This window comes from Bos indicus x Bos taurus, chromosome 17 (genome assembly GCF_003369695.1).
Source record: "Bos indicus x Bos taurus breed Angus x Brahman F1 hybrid chromosome 17, Bos_hybrid_MaternalHap_v2.0, whole genome shotgun sequence".
NCBI classification, from domain to species: Eukaryota; Metazoa; Chordata; class Mammalia; order Artiodactyla; family Bovidae; genus Bos; species Bos indicus x Bos taurus.
In genome coordinates, this window is record NC_040092.1 from 56,936,582 (window position 1) to 56,951,074 (window position 14,493).

Genomic DNA, 14,493 nt, shown 5'->3' on the forward strand with positions numbered 1-14,493 from the left:
CTCTATCTGCAGTAATCCTGAAAAGAAATTTATGAAGTAAGATATAGTGCAAAATTCTAGATCTAAAATAAAAAACCTCCAAAACTACAGGTTTAAAACATTATTAAACTGATACACTGTATAGAGAAAAATCTACAAGTTGAAAAGAGAAATATCTGCAGTTATAGAGGAACATTAAAAAATGAATAAAGGTATCAAAAATTCAGAAGACCATCTGTTTAACCAACAAAGAAACACGAATTATGATTATAATGTAAAAATACAAGATGATGGTAAAGAAAGAAAAACTGACTATCATAAGGTTAATTATGAGATTTCAAAACATATCCCAATATAAAACACAACAGTCAAAAGCACATGAACAAAATTTGATTAAATTGATTGATTAATTGATCAGAAATTGACAATTATTTTGTTGATTAAAATATTTGCAGAACTGAACTATAAGGAAAAAACTAATGTGAGGAAAACAATCACTCATAGATGACGTGGCAAGAAATGCCTATCAGTATTTAGCACATCACACATAACAGTAAACTCTAGATGACTCAAATCACTCACTAAATCAATTTATTAATTAACTGTAAAATGAAAATAATGTAATGACTTTTCCACCACAGCTATGGACTGAGGATAAATGTGGTGTTATTGAGGAAATGGATTTTATTATCAAAAATATTATTTTGAAATCCAGTATTAAGTTACATAATGTGCATATGCATGCATATTCAGTCATGTCTGACTCTTTTCAACCCCGTGGACTGTAGCCCACCAGGCTCCTCTGTCAGTGAAATTTTCCAGACAAGAACACTGGAGTGGGCTGCCATTTCCTACTCCAGGGGAATCTTCCTGACTCAGAGATCAAACTCGCATCTCTTGAGTCTCCTGCACTAGCAGGCAGATTCTTTACTGCTGTACCACAATATCAAGACACAAATAATTAGAAACTACAATATGACAATTTTCGTCCAAAATGGCATGAAATCACTGAAAATATCTAAGGCTGGTAAGATAAGAGTGCTTGTAGGTACTGCTGTTCAGAGTACCTATTGTTACAAAGAATCATTAAAACATCCCCACCCAACTAAATGTTGGTTTCTAAATGCTATTCTCCAAAAAAGAAACCAGGGTTCCTTGGAAACTAGCTGAACCACAAGCTGGGGCAGATACAGATGAACCTAGAGCAAGTTTTTTTATGAAGCCGGAGAATAAGAGAGTGAATAAAATGTAAAAGTAAGTGAGAAACGAAATACATAGTCTAATGCAAGAGAAGCTACCAAAAGGCCACCAAGAGCTCCTACTAGCTAGCCCGTGAACAATTTGAACCCCAAATAAATAATAACATAAGAGGCATATAAACCAAAGGATAAAATAAGTATTCATGAGTCCACATTGATATCAACAAGTCATTATATAAATAAATACATGGGAGAGAAGGAATAACTCTTCCTTATAAAATAATTCCACTTGCAGCAATCTGACTTACAGGAAAATTTCTGAGATGTAGTTAAAGATTTTCATGTTCAAAGATGCTTACATGTTAAATGCAGCATTATAATATTAATTAAATACCTAAAAGAGTGGTTTCTCTTTTGATGAAATAGTTTATCACCATTATCATCTCATTATTTCCAGACAATATTTGTGAGGAAATACTCATAATGATATGCAGTATATCAAGAAGCACATCTATATTTATCCTGTGTACAGCAGTTTGGTCACAGTGTATGTGTGTGTCTAAACATATATTCAAAATGTGTGTCTAACAGAAATAAAGTGAAAATTGTGCATAATCCTATTTCTTTTTCTTCTCAAATTTTTATAATTATCTTTTTCTAATAAAAGTTTGAAATGCAGTTAAATTGAGAACATATCCTTACTGAATGTATATCTCAAGATGGTTTTAGAAAAGGCAGAGGAACCGGAGATCAAATTGCTAACATCCTCTGGATCATCAAAAAAGCAAGCGAGTTCCAGAAAAACATCTATTTCTGCTTTATTGACTATGCCAAAGCCTTTGACTGTGTGGCTCACAATCAACTGTGGAAAATTCTGAAAGAGATGGGAATACCAGACCACCTGACCTGCCTCTTGAGAAACCTATATGCAGGTCAGGAGGCAACAGTTATAACTGGACATGGACCAACAGACTGGTTCCAAATAGGAAAAGGAGTACGTCAAGGCTGTATATTGTCACCCTGCTTATTTATCTTATATGCAGAGTACGTCATGAGAAATGCTGGGCTGGAAGAAGCACAAGCTGGAATCAAGATTTCCGGGAGAAATATCAATAACCTCAGATATGCAGATAACACCACCCTTACGGCAGAAAGTGAAGAGGAACTAAAAAGCCTCTTGATGCAAATGAAAGAGGAGAGTGAAAAGGTTGGCTTAAAGCTCAACATTCAGAAAACTAAGATCATGGCATCCGGTCCCTTTACTTCATGGGAAATAGTTGGGGAAACAGTGGAAACAGTGTCAGACTTTATTTTTGGGGGCTCCAAAATCACTGCAGACATAATTGCTTACTTCTTGGAAGGAAAGTTATGACCAATCTAGACAGCATATTCAAAAACAGAGACATTACTTTGCCAACAAAGGTCTATCTAGTCAAGGCTATGGTTTTTCCAGTGGTCGTGTATGGATGTGAGAGTTGGACTGTGAAGAAAGCTGAGTGCCGAAGAATTGATGCTTTTGAACTGTGGTGTTGGAGAAGACTCTTGAGAGTCCCCTGGACTGCAGGGAGATCCATCCAGTCCATCCTAAAGGAGATCAGTCCTGGGTGTTCATTGGAAGGACTGATGTTGAAGCTTAAACTCCAACACTTTGGCCATCTGATGCGAAGAGCTGACTCATTTGAAAGAACCCTGATGCTGGGAGGGATTGAGGGCAGGAGGAGAAGGGGACGACAGAGGATGAGACGGTTAGATGGCATCACGGACTCAATAGACATGAGTTTGGTGGACTCTGGGAGTTGGTGATGGACAGGGAAGCCTGGCATGCTGCAGTTCATGGGGTGTCAAAGAGCCAGACACAACTGAGTGACTGAACTGAACTGATCTCAAATATTTTTTTCTGAAATAGTTAAGGGGGTAGTATATGCAAACTGCAACTTTAGCTTGTTTGCTTCATAGTTCAGAAAGCCATTATTAATTTCTCTGCTGCATTGTTTAATGTGACAAAGTTAGGGTAGAAACTAAAAGTGTATTTTTCCTAAATTAAGAGGAAGATTAAAATAAATTAATAATAAGTATTATTTTTATTATTTAATAAGAATACACTTTACTTAAACAACTGATAATAATCCCACTTAAATATGCAATAACATCCATCACATATTTAATATATTTTAAGTATACTTGAGCACACATTCATTTGCAATACATCACATTTATATTTGTTAATCATCCCTTTTATGAACCAATATCTTTACCAAAACATTCTGTTGTGCATTCTATACACAATCATCCAGCACATAAAATGTTAACAGCTTTCACTTTAGAATTATTTGATAATACTACATTATCTAATACTATATAATAAATTATCCAATACTAAATAATTTTCAGACCAAAGTATGTATTTAATTTTATAAATTTAAACAGTGTCTTATCTCCTAAAAAACATTTATAACTCAAAAAAGAATGAATGAAATCAACATGGAAAATAAGATATTAATAAAAAGTAATAAAAATAATGAAATAAATTATAGGACACTGTGTTATAATTTGACTCCAGCCATCCATAAAACTGATCTAGTAATGAATTCACTTTAGGAGCAAATTCTACATGGTTTTTAGGCTATATCCAAAGAATATCTTACATTCAAATAAAAGTGATTCATCTAATTTTACAGATGACTTACCTACCAAATATTTTTACTTTTTAAATGGAAACTGATTGCACAGATACGATCTTCTGATAAAATACAAGATACAAATAAATGCATAATTTCCAATACTTTGGATCTCTGTTCTCGTCAATAAGCAGTTTTCTGCAACATCAAAAAATGTGGCTAAATTCAGTATCCCTTAACCTCTTAATCTTACTCTGTTCCAAGTGCCTTGAACACTTAATGGACAGAACAAATCACTAATATGGATTCTGCTTCTTTACCTCATTTTCCAGAGCACAGCACAGTGCCTGGCTCATTGCTGATGGTCAATAAATATTCAGTTAAAGAAAACTGAAGTATACTATTTCTTTTTGACATAAATTATGACAGGCTTTCATTTTGATTCATGTGAAGTTATGAATCTGGACCAGCTTCATTAATAAAATTGATATTATTAAAAAAGAAAATCCCCATATACAGTTAAATCAAGTAGAACATAAAAAAAAAAATCAGCGTAAACTTTCCACCTAAGTGAATGTAATATGGAGGATGAGAACCATCTACAGTAAGAAAACTTTAGAAAGTCACTGTTGATGAATGTGATTTAGAAATGGTTCTACTGTTAATCAGGTGATGAAAGATTGATGTTTCCTGTAATTAAACTCCTGATGAAAATGTGAGTAATAAAAAAATCAGCAAAACAAATTGAGAAAACAATTTAATTTGATAAGCAGCCATATTTTCTTATACTCATTTTCCTTAAGGAAAAGGGAAAGCAGATTTTAGAAGAGGGTAGGGCAATGCTTTTTATCTCCAAACACTCAAGAATCTGGCTGGAATGACTCTAGGAGCAAGTCTTTCTATAATAGAGAAGTGCAGATATCTGTCTTAGTTTTTGTTGGCAAAATTAATCAAATTAACAAAAAAATTTTAACAAAAGAAGCCATATTTGCTAGTCAACCTTGTAATAAGACACCTTTGAAAGTATCTGTCTCTGTCTCTATACATAGATCTATGTGTGTGTGTGTCTACTGTGACATATGTATGCATCACTGCATGTGCCTATACATGTATCTATGAAAACTTAAGCTTCATGAAAATGTCTTTGTAATAACACACAAACACATTCTTCTTACATGGAATTAAGACTTCTTCATGTTTTTGAAATAATTCACACATTCACTCCCTCAGAATAAGGTGAACAGCATTTTACCATATCACCTTCTTTGCAGAAGCCTTTTTAAGATGCTGCATCCTGATAGTCCTCAAAGTTTCTAAGCATTTTCAGATGCTTGTTTTTCTTCCTAATAAAATTTTGGAGGAATGTGTATAAAAGTAGATTAAACTATATCAGACTCTGTAAAAGAAAACAGTGCTCTCCTTTCAAGAGGGTTTTTATGTAGTTTAAAAAAAAAAAAATGAGCATTGCAAGCAGTTCTGAAAACACAACCGAGATGCAATTTGATAAATAGCCTTCCATCACCCCAGCCAGAGCAGTGGAAAAGCACACTATCAGCACTTTCATCAAAAGCACTATTGACTCCTCTTTTTTCTATCTCATTTTATCTTGGCTTTCTCACTTTGTTTACTCAGTCAATGATTGGAAAAAAAAAAAATGATTCCTTACCCTTTGGATGAGTTATGATGGAGTCCACTGGAGAAGAGTCCTTTTCTACATCTTTGCTGCTGGTGCTGCTTCCCTCGCCACCGCTCTCTCTTTCGATCAGTTTATCCACCATTGCAATAATGCAGTTCAGGCTCTTCCCCACACTGGCCCACACCCTGTCCTGAAAAGAGCATGAGTATCACTATGGATCTGTATTGCAAAACCAAGACGAGGCAAAATCAGATGAATCCACTTGAGAACAGCAGGAAGAGGAACAATCATGCAGACTGAGTGACTCTAATCCCCCCATTCATTTGGCCAAATTATGCATAGACAAGAAATCTATTTTCTCTTAATAAAGCATAAATCAAGTGCTATGATCTTTCTATTTAGGTCATTGTTTTCGCCCTGTCATAAAGCAATGAGGAACTATCGTACAACGTGGATCCCTAATTGAGCACAAATTACCTTTTACACTGGAGACATCTATTTTATTTATCAATAATTAGTATGAAAGCAAAGACTCACCAATATTTTAAAATAATGACTGCCGCTTGCATTCAAATTTCTTATTTTTCTTTTTATTGTGATAATATAGACATAACGCAAAGCTGACCATTTTTTTAGCTATAAAATAGTCAAATATATTTTATTTATTTATTCATTTACTTTACAATATTGTATTGGTTTTGCCATACATCAACATGAATTTGGGAGAATGGCATTGAAACATGTATAATATCATATATGAAACAAATCACCGGTCCAAGTTCAATTCATGATACTGGATGATTGGGGCTGGTGCATTTTAACCATTTTTAAGCATATCATTCAGTGGCATTCAGTATTGATACATTCACACTGGTGTGCAGCTATCATCACCATCTGGCTCCAGCAATTTTTCATCTTCCTAAGCTGAAAATTTGTACCCTGTAACATGAATTGTCCATTCATCCATTCACCCAACCCTGGCAACCACCACTGTAATTTTTGTTGCTATGAATCTGACAACTCTAAGAATTAGAAGTTCTTAAAGTGTGGTCTTCAGATCATCCTCACAGAATGACCTAGAGAATTAAAATGCATATCCGTGGGAGTCACCAAGCCAACCAGAACAGTTTCAGATGAACAGGTACACACTGCGTATATAACACAAATTATCAACAAGGACCAACTGTATAGCACGGGGAACTCTACTCAGTATTCTGTAATGGCCTACGTGGGGAAAAACCTGAAAAGAATGGATATATGTATAACTGAATCACTCCGCTATATAACTGGAACTAACACAATACTGTAAGTCAACTCTATCCCAATATAAAATAAAAATTAAATAAAAAAAAAAGAACCATTGGGAACACTAAGTTGAAATTTCAATAAGCTCTTTAAGTGCTCAGAAATGAGATGATTTTCCAGTAGGAGTCCAATGACCCAATGACATGGTTTCTACAAAAGTTCTTGGTAAGTTTATTGCAATTTGGCAAAATCACATCCTACCCTTGCTGGCTTTTCTAAATAAATCATACTTGCTTTTCATAACCCTCTATCGTGAGTACCAAATATGCTGTTAATCACAAGTAATCATAGCAATTTTTTCTCTAAATACAGATCATTCCTCCCAAGAATTAAAAGCACATTTATTTTGCTTTTAATGGAAGCTGATAAATCCATAAATTGTATCATCTTCTGCCTAGTACCTGAAAAAATGAAATTTTGAGAGCTAAAAAGCTCATCACTTCCAGGAGGCAATGCTGGAGAAATGTAAGCAAGCTGAGTTTGTGACATCACTCACTGAGATTTGGTGAGGAGTTTATATTCCAGATCATATAACCAAACTGCTCTGCTGTGCTATGCTTAGTCACTCAGTTATATTTGACTCTTTTTGACCTCATGGACTGTAGCTCGCCAGGCTCCTTTGTCCATGGGATTCTCCAGGTAAGAATATTGGAGTGGGAAGCCATGCCCTCCTCCAGGAGATCCTCCCAACCCAGGGATAGAACCCAGGTCACCCACATTGCAGGCAGATTCTTTATCATCTGAGCCACCAGGGAAGAGCAAAAATACTGGAGTGGGTAGCCTATCCCTTCTCCAGATGATCTTCCTGACCCAGGAATTGAACCGGGTCTCCTGCATTACAGGTGGATTCTTTACCAGGGAACTTTACCAGGTAGCTTTATCAGCTATCAGGGAAGCCCATAACCAGACAAAATGGTCCCTGTTCTGAATATGCCTTAATCACCACCATCAACCTTATTTTTCAGACTATAATTTGAAAAATGAAGCAATTCTCCAGCTAATACTGTGGACAAACTGTTACTGAGGAAAAAAGGAGGAAAGAATTTCTCTTAATTTTTAGATTAGCTCTGTAGAGGAGATAGGCTTTCAACTCTCTTCCTGTCACTCATGATGAGAGAAATTTTATGTTTTGATCAAAGATGAGTAGTAGTGCACGCTGACTTTCTTATGTAAAGGCATATAAAGGATGGATCAACTGCTCTTAATCACATCTTTGAGGAGCACGAACAGAAGGGTATGTAAGAGGATGATTTTGCATTCTACACCTAGCCATTGTTCTTCTTCCTTTATAGATGCCTCAGGTTATACAATTCTGCTGTGAGAAAAAAGTCAGCTTTGCAGCCAGTACAGAGATCTTCACTGGCACGAAGAACAAACTGAAGTATGCTCATTGATTAAGATCAACAATCATATAGTAAAAGGTTGTGTTGTGTGTGGCAAACAGTCTTAAAACACTTAGGAGGACGTTTGGGGGTAAGAAATAGAGCAGTTGCTTATGTAACACTAATACATGATTCATTCACAATCAGATACTCTGTTGAAGGCACATTCAGCAGCAGACTCTGAGCAGATTCATTCTGTTCTTTATCTTTTGGAGAGCAGATCCTTCCAGGCCGGTTGTGAGAGAACCCTGAGCTTTGCCGGACACTGCTTGTGTCGACAAAGTAGATTAAAGTCACTGATTTACATTGCTGTCTCTCATACTAGACTGTGAGTTATCTGAGAGGAGAAGGAAATGGCAACCCACTCCAGTATTCTTGCCTGAAAAATCCCATGGACGTAGGAGCCTGGTGGGCTATAGTCCAAAGGGTTGCAAAGAGCTGGACAAGACTGAGGGACTAAGCACACACGTGTCCTCAGTATATCGCAGAAGGTCTGGAAGAAAGGCAGAGAGGGGACAAAACGGGGAGGAAGAGAGAGGACTCCAACCCAGAGGCAGATTGGGGATTGCTATTTACATTAGCTGACTTAACCTGCAAAAACCACCACATAATATCATTGACTCAGATTTTAGAGACGAGGAAACTTTTGGTAAGAGATACGGAATAACATTCAATATTAAAATGGTAGAGGTAGATGAGAAATTCCATTTAATTCCAAAGACTGGATTCATTCTTTATGATTTCCCACAGAATGCTGGTATCCAGTAGGAATCCTTCTTCATGAAATAACCAGAACTTTGGGGACAAGCTTCGGGGAGAGGGAGCTCAGGAAGGGTCAGGGACATGTGCATGTCACCTCATAAGCCTAAGATTAGGTTTCTGTTATCTGAGGCTTTAACATGAGCCCAATGGCAAATTCTGAACTAAGAGATGATTCTACAAAAAAGGCAGGCTGGTGCCACGTACTCTTAAGTCTGAAATCAACATTACCATGTAATTAGGGGTGCAGCAATCACTTGACTAAAGGACCAATCAGTCTGGGTCAAAGGACATAAATGGCAAATATTAACAGAGGACAACGTTAGTAACAAGGCCCCAAATCCATTCGTGGGCCCAGGTATGAAATAGGGCGTGGACTATAGGGAGGGAAGGTGATAATTCACTTCTTAGAAGATAATTAAGAAATATTATTAATTACAAGCAAGATAATTATTTTGGAGCTAGGATGCTAACAATGAGTAGGAAACATTTTTGAAGATGTACCTCGAGTATCTGATTTCTCTTCTAACTAAACAAGCCATTTTCCATCATGTCTCTGAGAAAGCATATGCACAGAGGAAAATAACCAGCAAAAATCCATTCTCATTTTGGTGACTTCTTATTCACAAGGCCAGTCCATGTGGGGGATTCTTTTTGTTTAGACTGCTGGTATGGCTGGGACGCACTCCACTTTCTTCCCCACTAAAATCATGAAGAGGATCGCCTGCTTAGCAGGGAGAAGACAGTAGAAGCATGAAGACTGGCTGGAGTTCCTCTCACTTCCCACCTTCCCCCTCCCCATTTTCAGGCAAGAAAAATATGATCTGCCTCCAGATTTTGTTTATCCCCTCAGCCACATGACAGGTTTAGAAACACACACGCACACACACACACATACACACACACACACACACACACACACACACACACACAACGACAACATATCAGAAAAGTAGATGGCTGGGCCTTCCTTCTTCTCCCGCTCCAATAGCAGTCATTAGCCTACTGCTGAAGAGAGTAACTGAACATTGGTGGGTTAAAGTCTAACCTTTATTAAATGGAGCTTAATGGTGTCCTCGACCTTAATAACACCTTCAGAAAAACCCAACTTCTAGAAGGTGAAGTGGCTATCAACTTTTGCTCAGCAATGAGGGAAAAAGTCAGTGGGGAACAGAGTCAGGTTCTGATCTTGGTTCTTATTTATTTCTGGGTTAGGACGTAAGCTAACATGCAGGTCAAAGCCAGTGGCAATGGATACACACATTTGAAGGATGTAGACATGAGTAGCCAGGGGGCTATTACACCTGGCAGAGTGAACCATGAGGGTAGGGAATGTGGTGCTTACTCGGCATGTCACACATTCATGAGCTCAAGAGAAATCCTGATTGCTTTGGATCAGCAGTTAACTTAAAAAAAAAAAAAAAAAAAAAAAACCTCATTCAGCAATTCTTAGCTAATTAACTTTTCTAGGGATGACTTCTGATCAGCAAGAATGTAAAGGCTAAACTACAGTTGATATGGGGACCCTGTTATATCTTTATCTCCATGCATAATTTGCCACTGGTCACTATGAATTTCTGAGCACTTTGCATAGAACCAGTTAGAAAATTAACAAGACCAATCTCATCTTTACAAAGAAGCTTCAGTCTATCCTTGAGTTGACTGAGAGTAATCTGCACTCTACAAGCCTGGTTCCTCCACACTGCAAATCTTTGTTCATTCCATAGCTTGATAACTCTTCTTTCTGAATCCTAGTGTTGTGCATATAATACTTTATGGTACAAAATGGCACATTCATGGCCCAAGCTACATACTACACACATACCTACACACATGTATATAAACACCATGTCCACGACATACACACCATGTTCACTAAAATCAGCCAGATATATGACATCCATCAGAATTGAGATGCCCCCAACCTTTGCTTCTTATTCATCCTCCTGCTTACTTTCATCCACCTACTCATGCAATAATCCCTGACCTCGGTTTCCCAATGACCACACTGCTGGCCTCACCCTGAAATTCAGTGCCAGTTACACAAGTGATTCAGAGGGTCAGTCACTGTTTCTCCAATAGGTGACCTCTCCAAAGTCCCTGGTTTGGATCTTGCCCAGACCTATCGATTAGCTCTCACATGATCAAGCCTACACACAAGAGCCACATTTATCTTCATCGATAACCACGCTTGTGCCATCACTCCTCTGATCAAAAGCAGGCTGAGTACTGCAGTAAGTATTTTCTCTTCTCTCAACTTGCTTGTAGTTGGGTCAACCAAGATCCTAACTCTACACATTTCTCTTTAGTTTTCAAAATGAAAACTTCATCCAGGTCAGTCTCCTTGCTGCCCTAGAAACATGCTGCTAATTAGCTCAACATATTTTCTGGGCATAGGCTACCTGCCTGCTGAGTGCTGAATATCAAAGATATGAAGGAAACCTTGGAGGAACTAGTGTTTCTAACTTGACACATGCTGCTGTTTATGCTTCGAGGGCCTTCTCCTTTACCTTCCATCAATCCAAGTTCTCACCTTTTCAGGTTCCACATATCTAAGAACTGTTCCTGCTATTCTCTCTCTGATTAATGCATCTTTTCTTTTTAATACACAGTGGGCTGTATAAGGGAAATAACTATTGTTTATTAATTCTTTTCTTCTCAGGTCCTAGTACTCATCATGCATGCATGCTAAGTTGCTTCAGTTGTGTCTGATTCTTTGTGACCCCATGGACTGCAGCCGGCCAGGCTTCTCTGTCTATGGGATTCTCCAGGCTAGAATACTGGAGAGAGTTGCCATGCCCTCCTCCAGGGGATCTTTATGACCCAGGGATCGAACTCACAATCTCTTGCATTGGCAGGTGGGTTCTTAACCACTAGCACCGCTTGGGAAGCCCCTAGTATTCACCAGGTTATAGATAAATAAAAGAATGAATATTAATGAATGAAACAAGGAAGGAAGAAATGATTTTTTCATCCTCTTCAACCTTCATATAAATTCTGTCTGAATTCTTTTGACATTTTTAATGTGTCACATAACTACTTTCGATCTGAGAATATCTTTCAATATCTCTGCTTGTTTTATGAGTGCTGGCCATTTACTTGAATTAGATGATATGGCTGTTGAGGTCAGAATCCATTTTTCTTTTTTTTGACTGCATTTGTTTTCCCCCAAGTATTCATAACATTGCTGCACATTATCGATGCTTAATTAACATTTGTTGATTAACTTAATAGCCTGCTATTTAGGAGAAAAAATAAATTAAGATACAACTATAAGAACTATTATCACAAGTATCTTCAAATTGAAGTTAGAATTAAGCTCATATTCTGAATGGCTGAGTTTACTTTAACATGTGTCACATCAAGCTATAGATTCCAATCCATGGAAATATGAAACAAAGCTTTTGTTTAATAATAAATTAAAAATGACTGATTTACTAAAGCTTTTAATTTTAAATTGGTAATTGGGTTTCAGCTGCACACCATCAAACCAGGCATTGTAACAGTCAGGAAAGTATCCAAGGGAGATAATGGTATCTAATATAAAACCACAGGAAAATCAGTCTTACACGAATAAAAATAAAATATCTCTGTCAAAAACAGTGACTTGAGTTGGAAGACGAACTGCTGAGTCAGCAAATCCATCCACTCACTTATTCTTCCATTAATTCTGAAAAATACATTGAACTGTTGTGCTGCTGCTGCTGCTAAGTCGCTTCAGCCATGTCCGACTGTGTGCTACCCCATAGATGGCAGCCCACCAGGCTCCCCCGTCCCTGCGATTCTCCCAGGCAAGAACACTCGAGTGGGTTGCCATTTCCTTCTCCAATGCATGAAAGTGAAAAGTGAAAGTGAAGTCGCTCAGGGGTCTCCAAACGGAAGAAATAGCCTGCAAGTGTCAGACATTTTTCTCTCTCTTAAGTGGCAGGAGGAAACAAATGTGATTTTTTTCCTTCTCTATACAAATTTAAAAGGAGGTTTCTCTTAAAATACTATGTTGCCATAATGACACCTGGTTTCACCTGAAGTTAACCAATGCCTTTTTCTTATGGAAATGTTTGTCTTAAGCTATGCTAATGTACTATGCATTTACCCCAAATTCTGTCTTCAAGTCGGTTAGCCTCTTGGCTCAGAACCTGCTGGACAAACCAGTATGTTATACTCAGATATTGTTTCCCTAATCTATGTAAATGAAATTATTTGTATGGTGGTCTGCCCTTCTTCAAGATTCAAGTTAATCATTTTATGGCCCAGGATAAACCATTTGGTGCCAAGATTATCCCAAAATGCATCTTATGGGTGAGGGGCCTGGTGCCATCCTGAATTTTAAGACATTCCTTTCTTTCATTAACAGACTGCTAGTGACTATAACATCCAGCTGAAGACTAGCAGGGGGTACTCTTCTGCCCCCTTCTGATGCCTATGTCAGAAGTTTTCTCTATCTCCTTTATACTTTAATAAAACTTTATTACACAAAAGCTCTGAGCGATCAAGCCTCATCTCTGGCCCCGGATTGGATTCATCTCCTCCGGGGGCCAAGAATCCCGGTGTCTTTGCGTGATTCAACAACAGCCTTTCAGCGACCTCGTGGTCTGCAGCCTACCAGGCTGCTCCATCCATGGGATTTTCCAGGTACCCCTGGAAAGTGAGGGGTGGCACTCCCCACCACTGGAGTGGGGTGCCATTGCCTCCTCCAACATTGAACTGGTCCGTATCAAACACTGTACGAGGTGCTATAAAACAGGGGGCTGAAGGTGAATGTATTAACTGCATGTGGAAAACTCTTGAAATGGGTAGGATTTCATGAATATGCATGCCCATAAAGATCTCATCTGGGGTTTCTTTTCTTTAATAGAACATTTGTGCATTTTAATGGACAGTCATGAACTTTGCTTAATCACCTTTTGTGGGCTTTAATATCAGATAAGAATTCAGAGCACATCTCTCATGGGTGAAATGGACTGGAGAAGTTCAGGAAGTTTTCCTATCCATCAAGAAAACAGATGATGGAACACTTTCCATTGCCATGCAGGGAACAACTGGCCTAATTCTCCCTGTCTTTTCTGGTGGGAAGAATGGATGCTTTCAATGTTCCCTCCTTGTAATAAGATTAACAAAACTAGACAACCCTATTAGGCATGACTTAGGAAGGAAAAAGAAAAAGCTGAGACAAGGGTAAAATAACTACTTTCAATTCATATTTGCTGGGAAATATCTGAAATTATTTCTGTGTAACCAGAACCTTTGCAACCAGCACATAAATAATCAAGTAAAATGCAAATTACACCACTGGGTTTCTGGAAGCTGTTGGAAACCTTCACTCATCATTTTATTAACTTTGGTCATCTCTGATGTTCTATGTCCATCCTGAATTTTACCACTTCTATGCTTGGAGATAATTGTGAAAATGACTTGAATAGTTGCTTCAGAGTTGATTATGACTCTGGGAAATATGCACTAAGGAAAGAGGGATTTAACTGGGTGCTTTTAATTGGAAAAGAGAAACAAAATCCTCAAAAAAAAAAAAATCCTTAGTTCTAATGGAGGAAAAGGTACCTGACGTGGGGCTGAGTTAAGTTAAAATTATTCCATGTTTCCAAATATGAAGGAAGATA

At 37.7% G+C, this 14,493-nt stretch overlaps 1 protein-coding gene across 2 annotated transcripts in view; it reads right to left on the bottom strand.

Annotated features, from left to right (window-relative positions):
* The window catches only part of INPP4B (inositol polyphosphate-4-phosphatase type II B), an 850,869-nt gene that overhangs the window by 116,965 nt on the left and 719,411 nt on the right, over positions 1-14,493 (bottom strand). For both annotated transcript variants that reach the window (XM_027567415.1, XM_027567414.1), the window contains exon 18: positions 5,463-5,622. In XM_027567415.1, the coding sequence (XP_027423216.1) occupies positions 5,463-5,622 (160 nt within the window). The remainder of the gene's footprint in view (positions 1-5,462; positions 5,623-14,493) is intronic.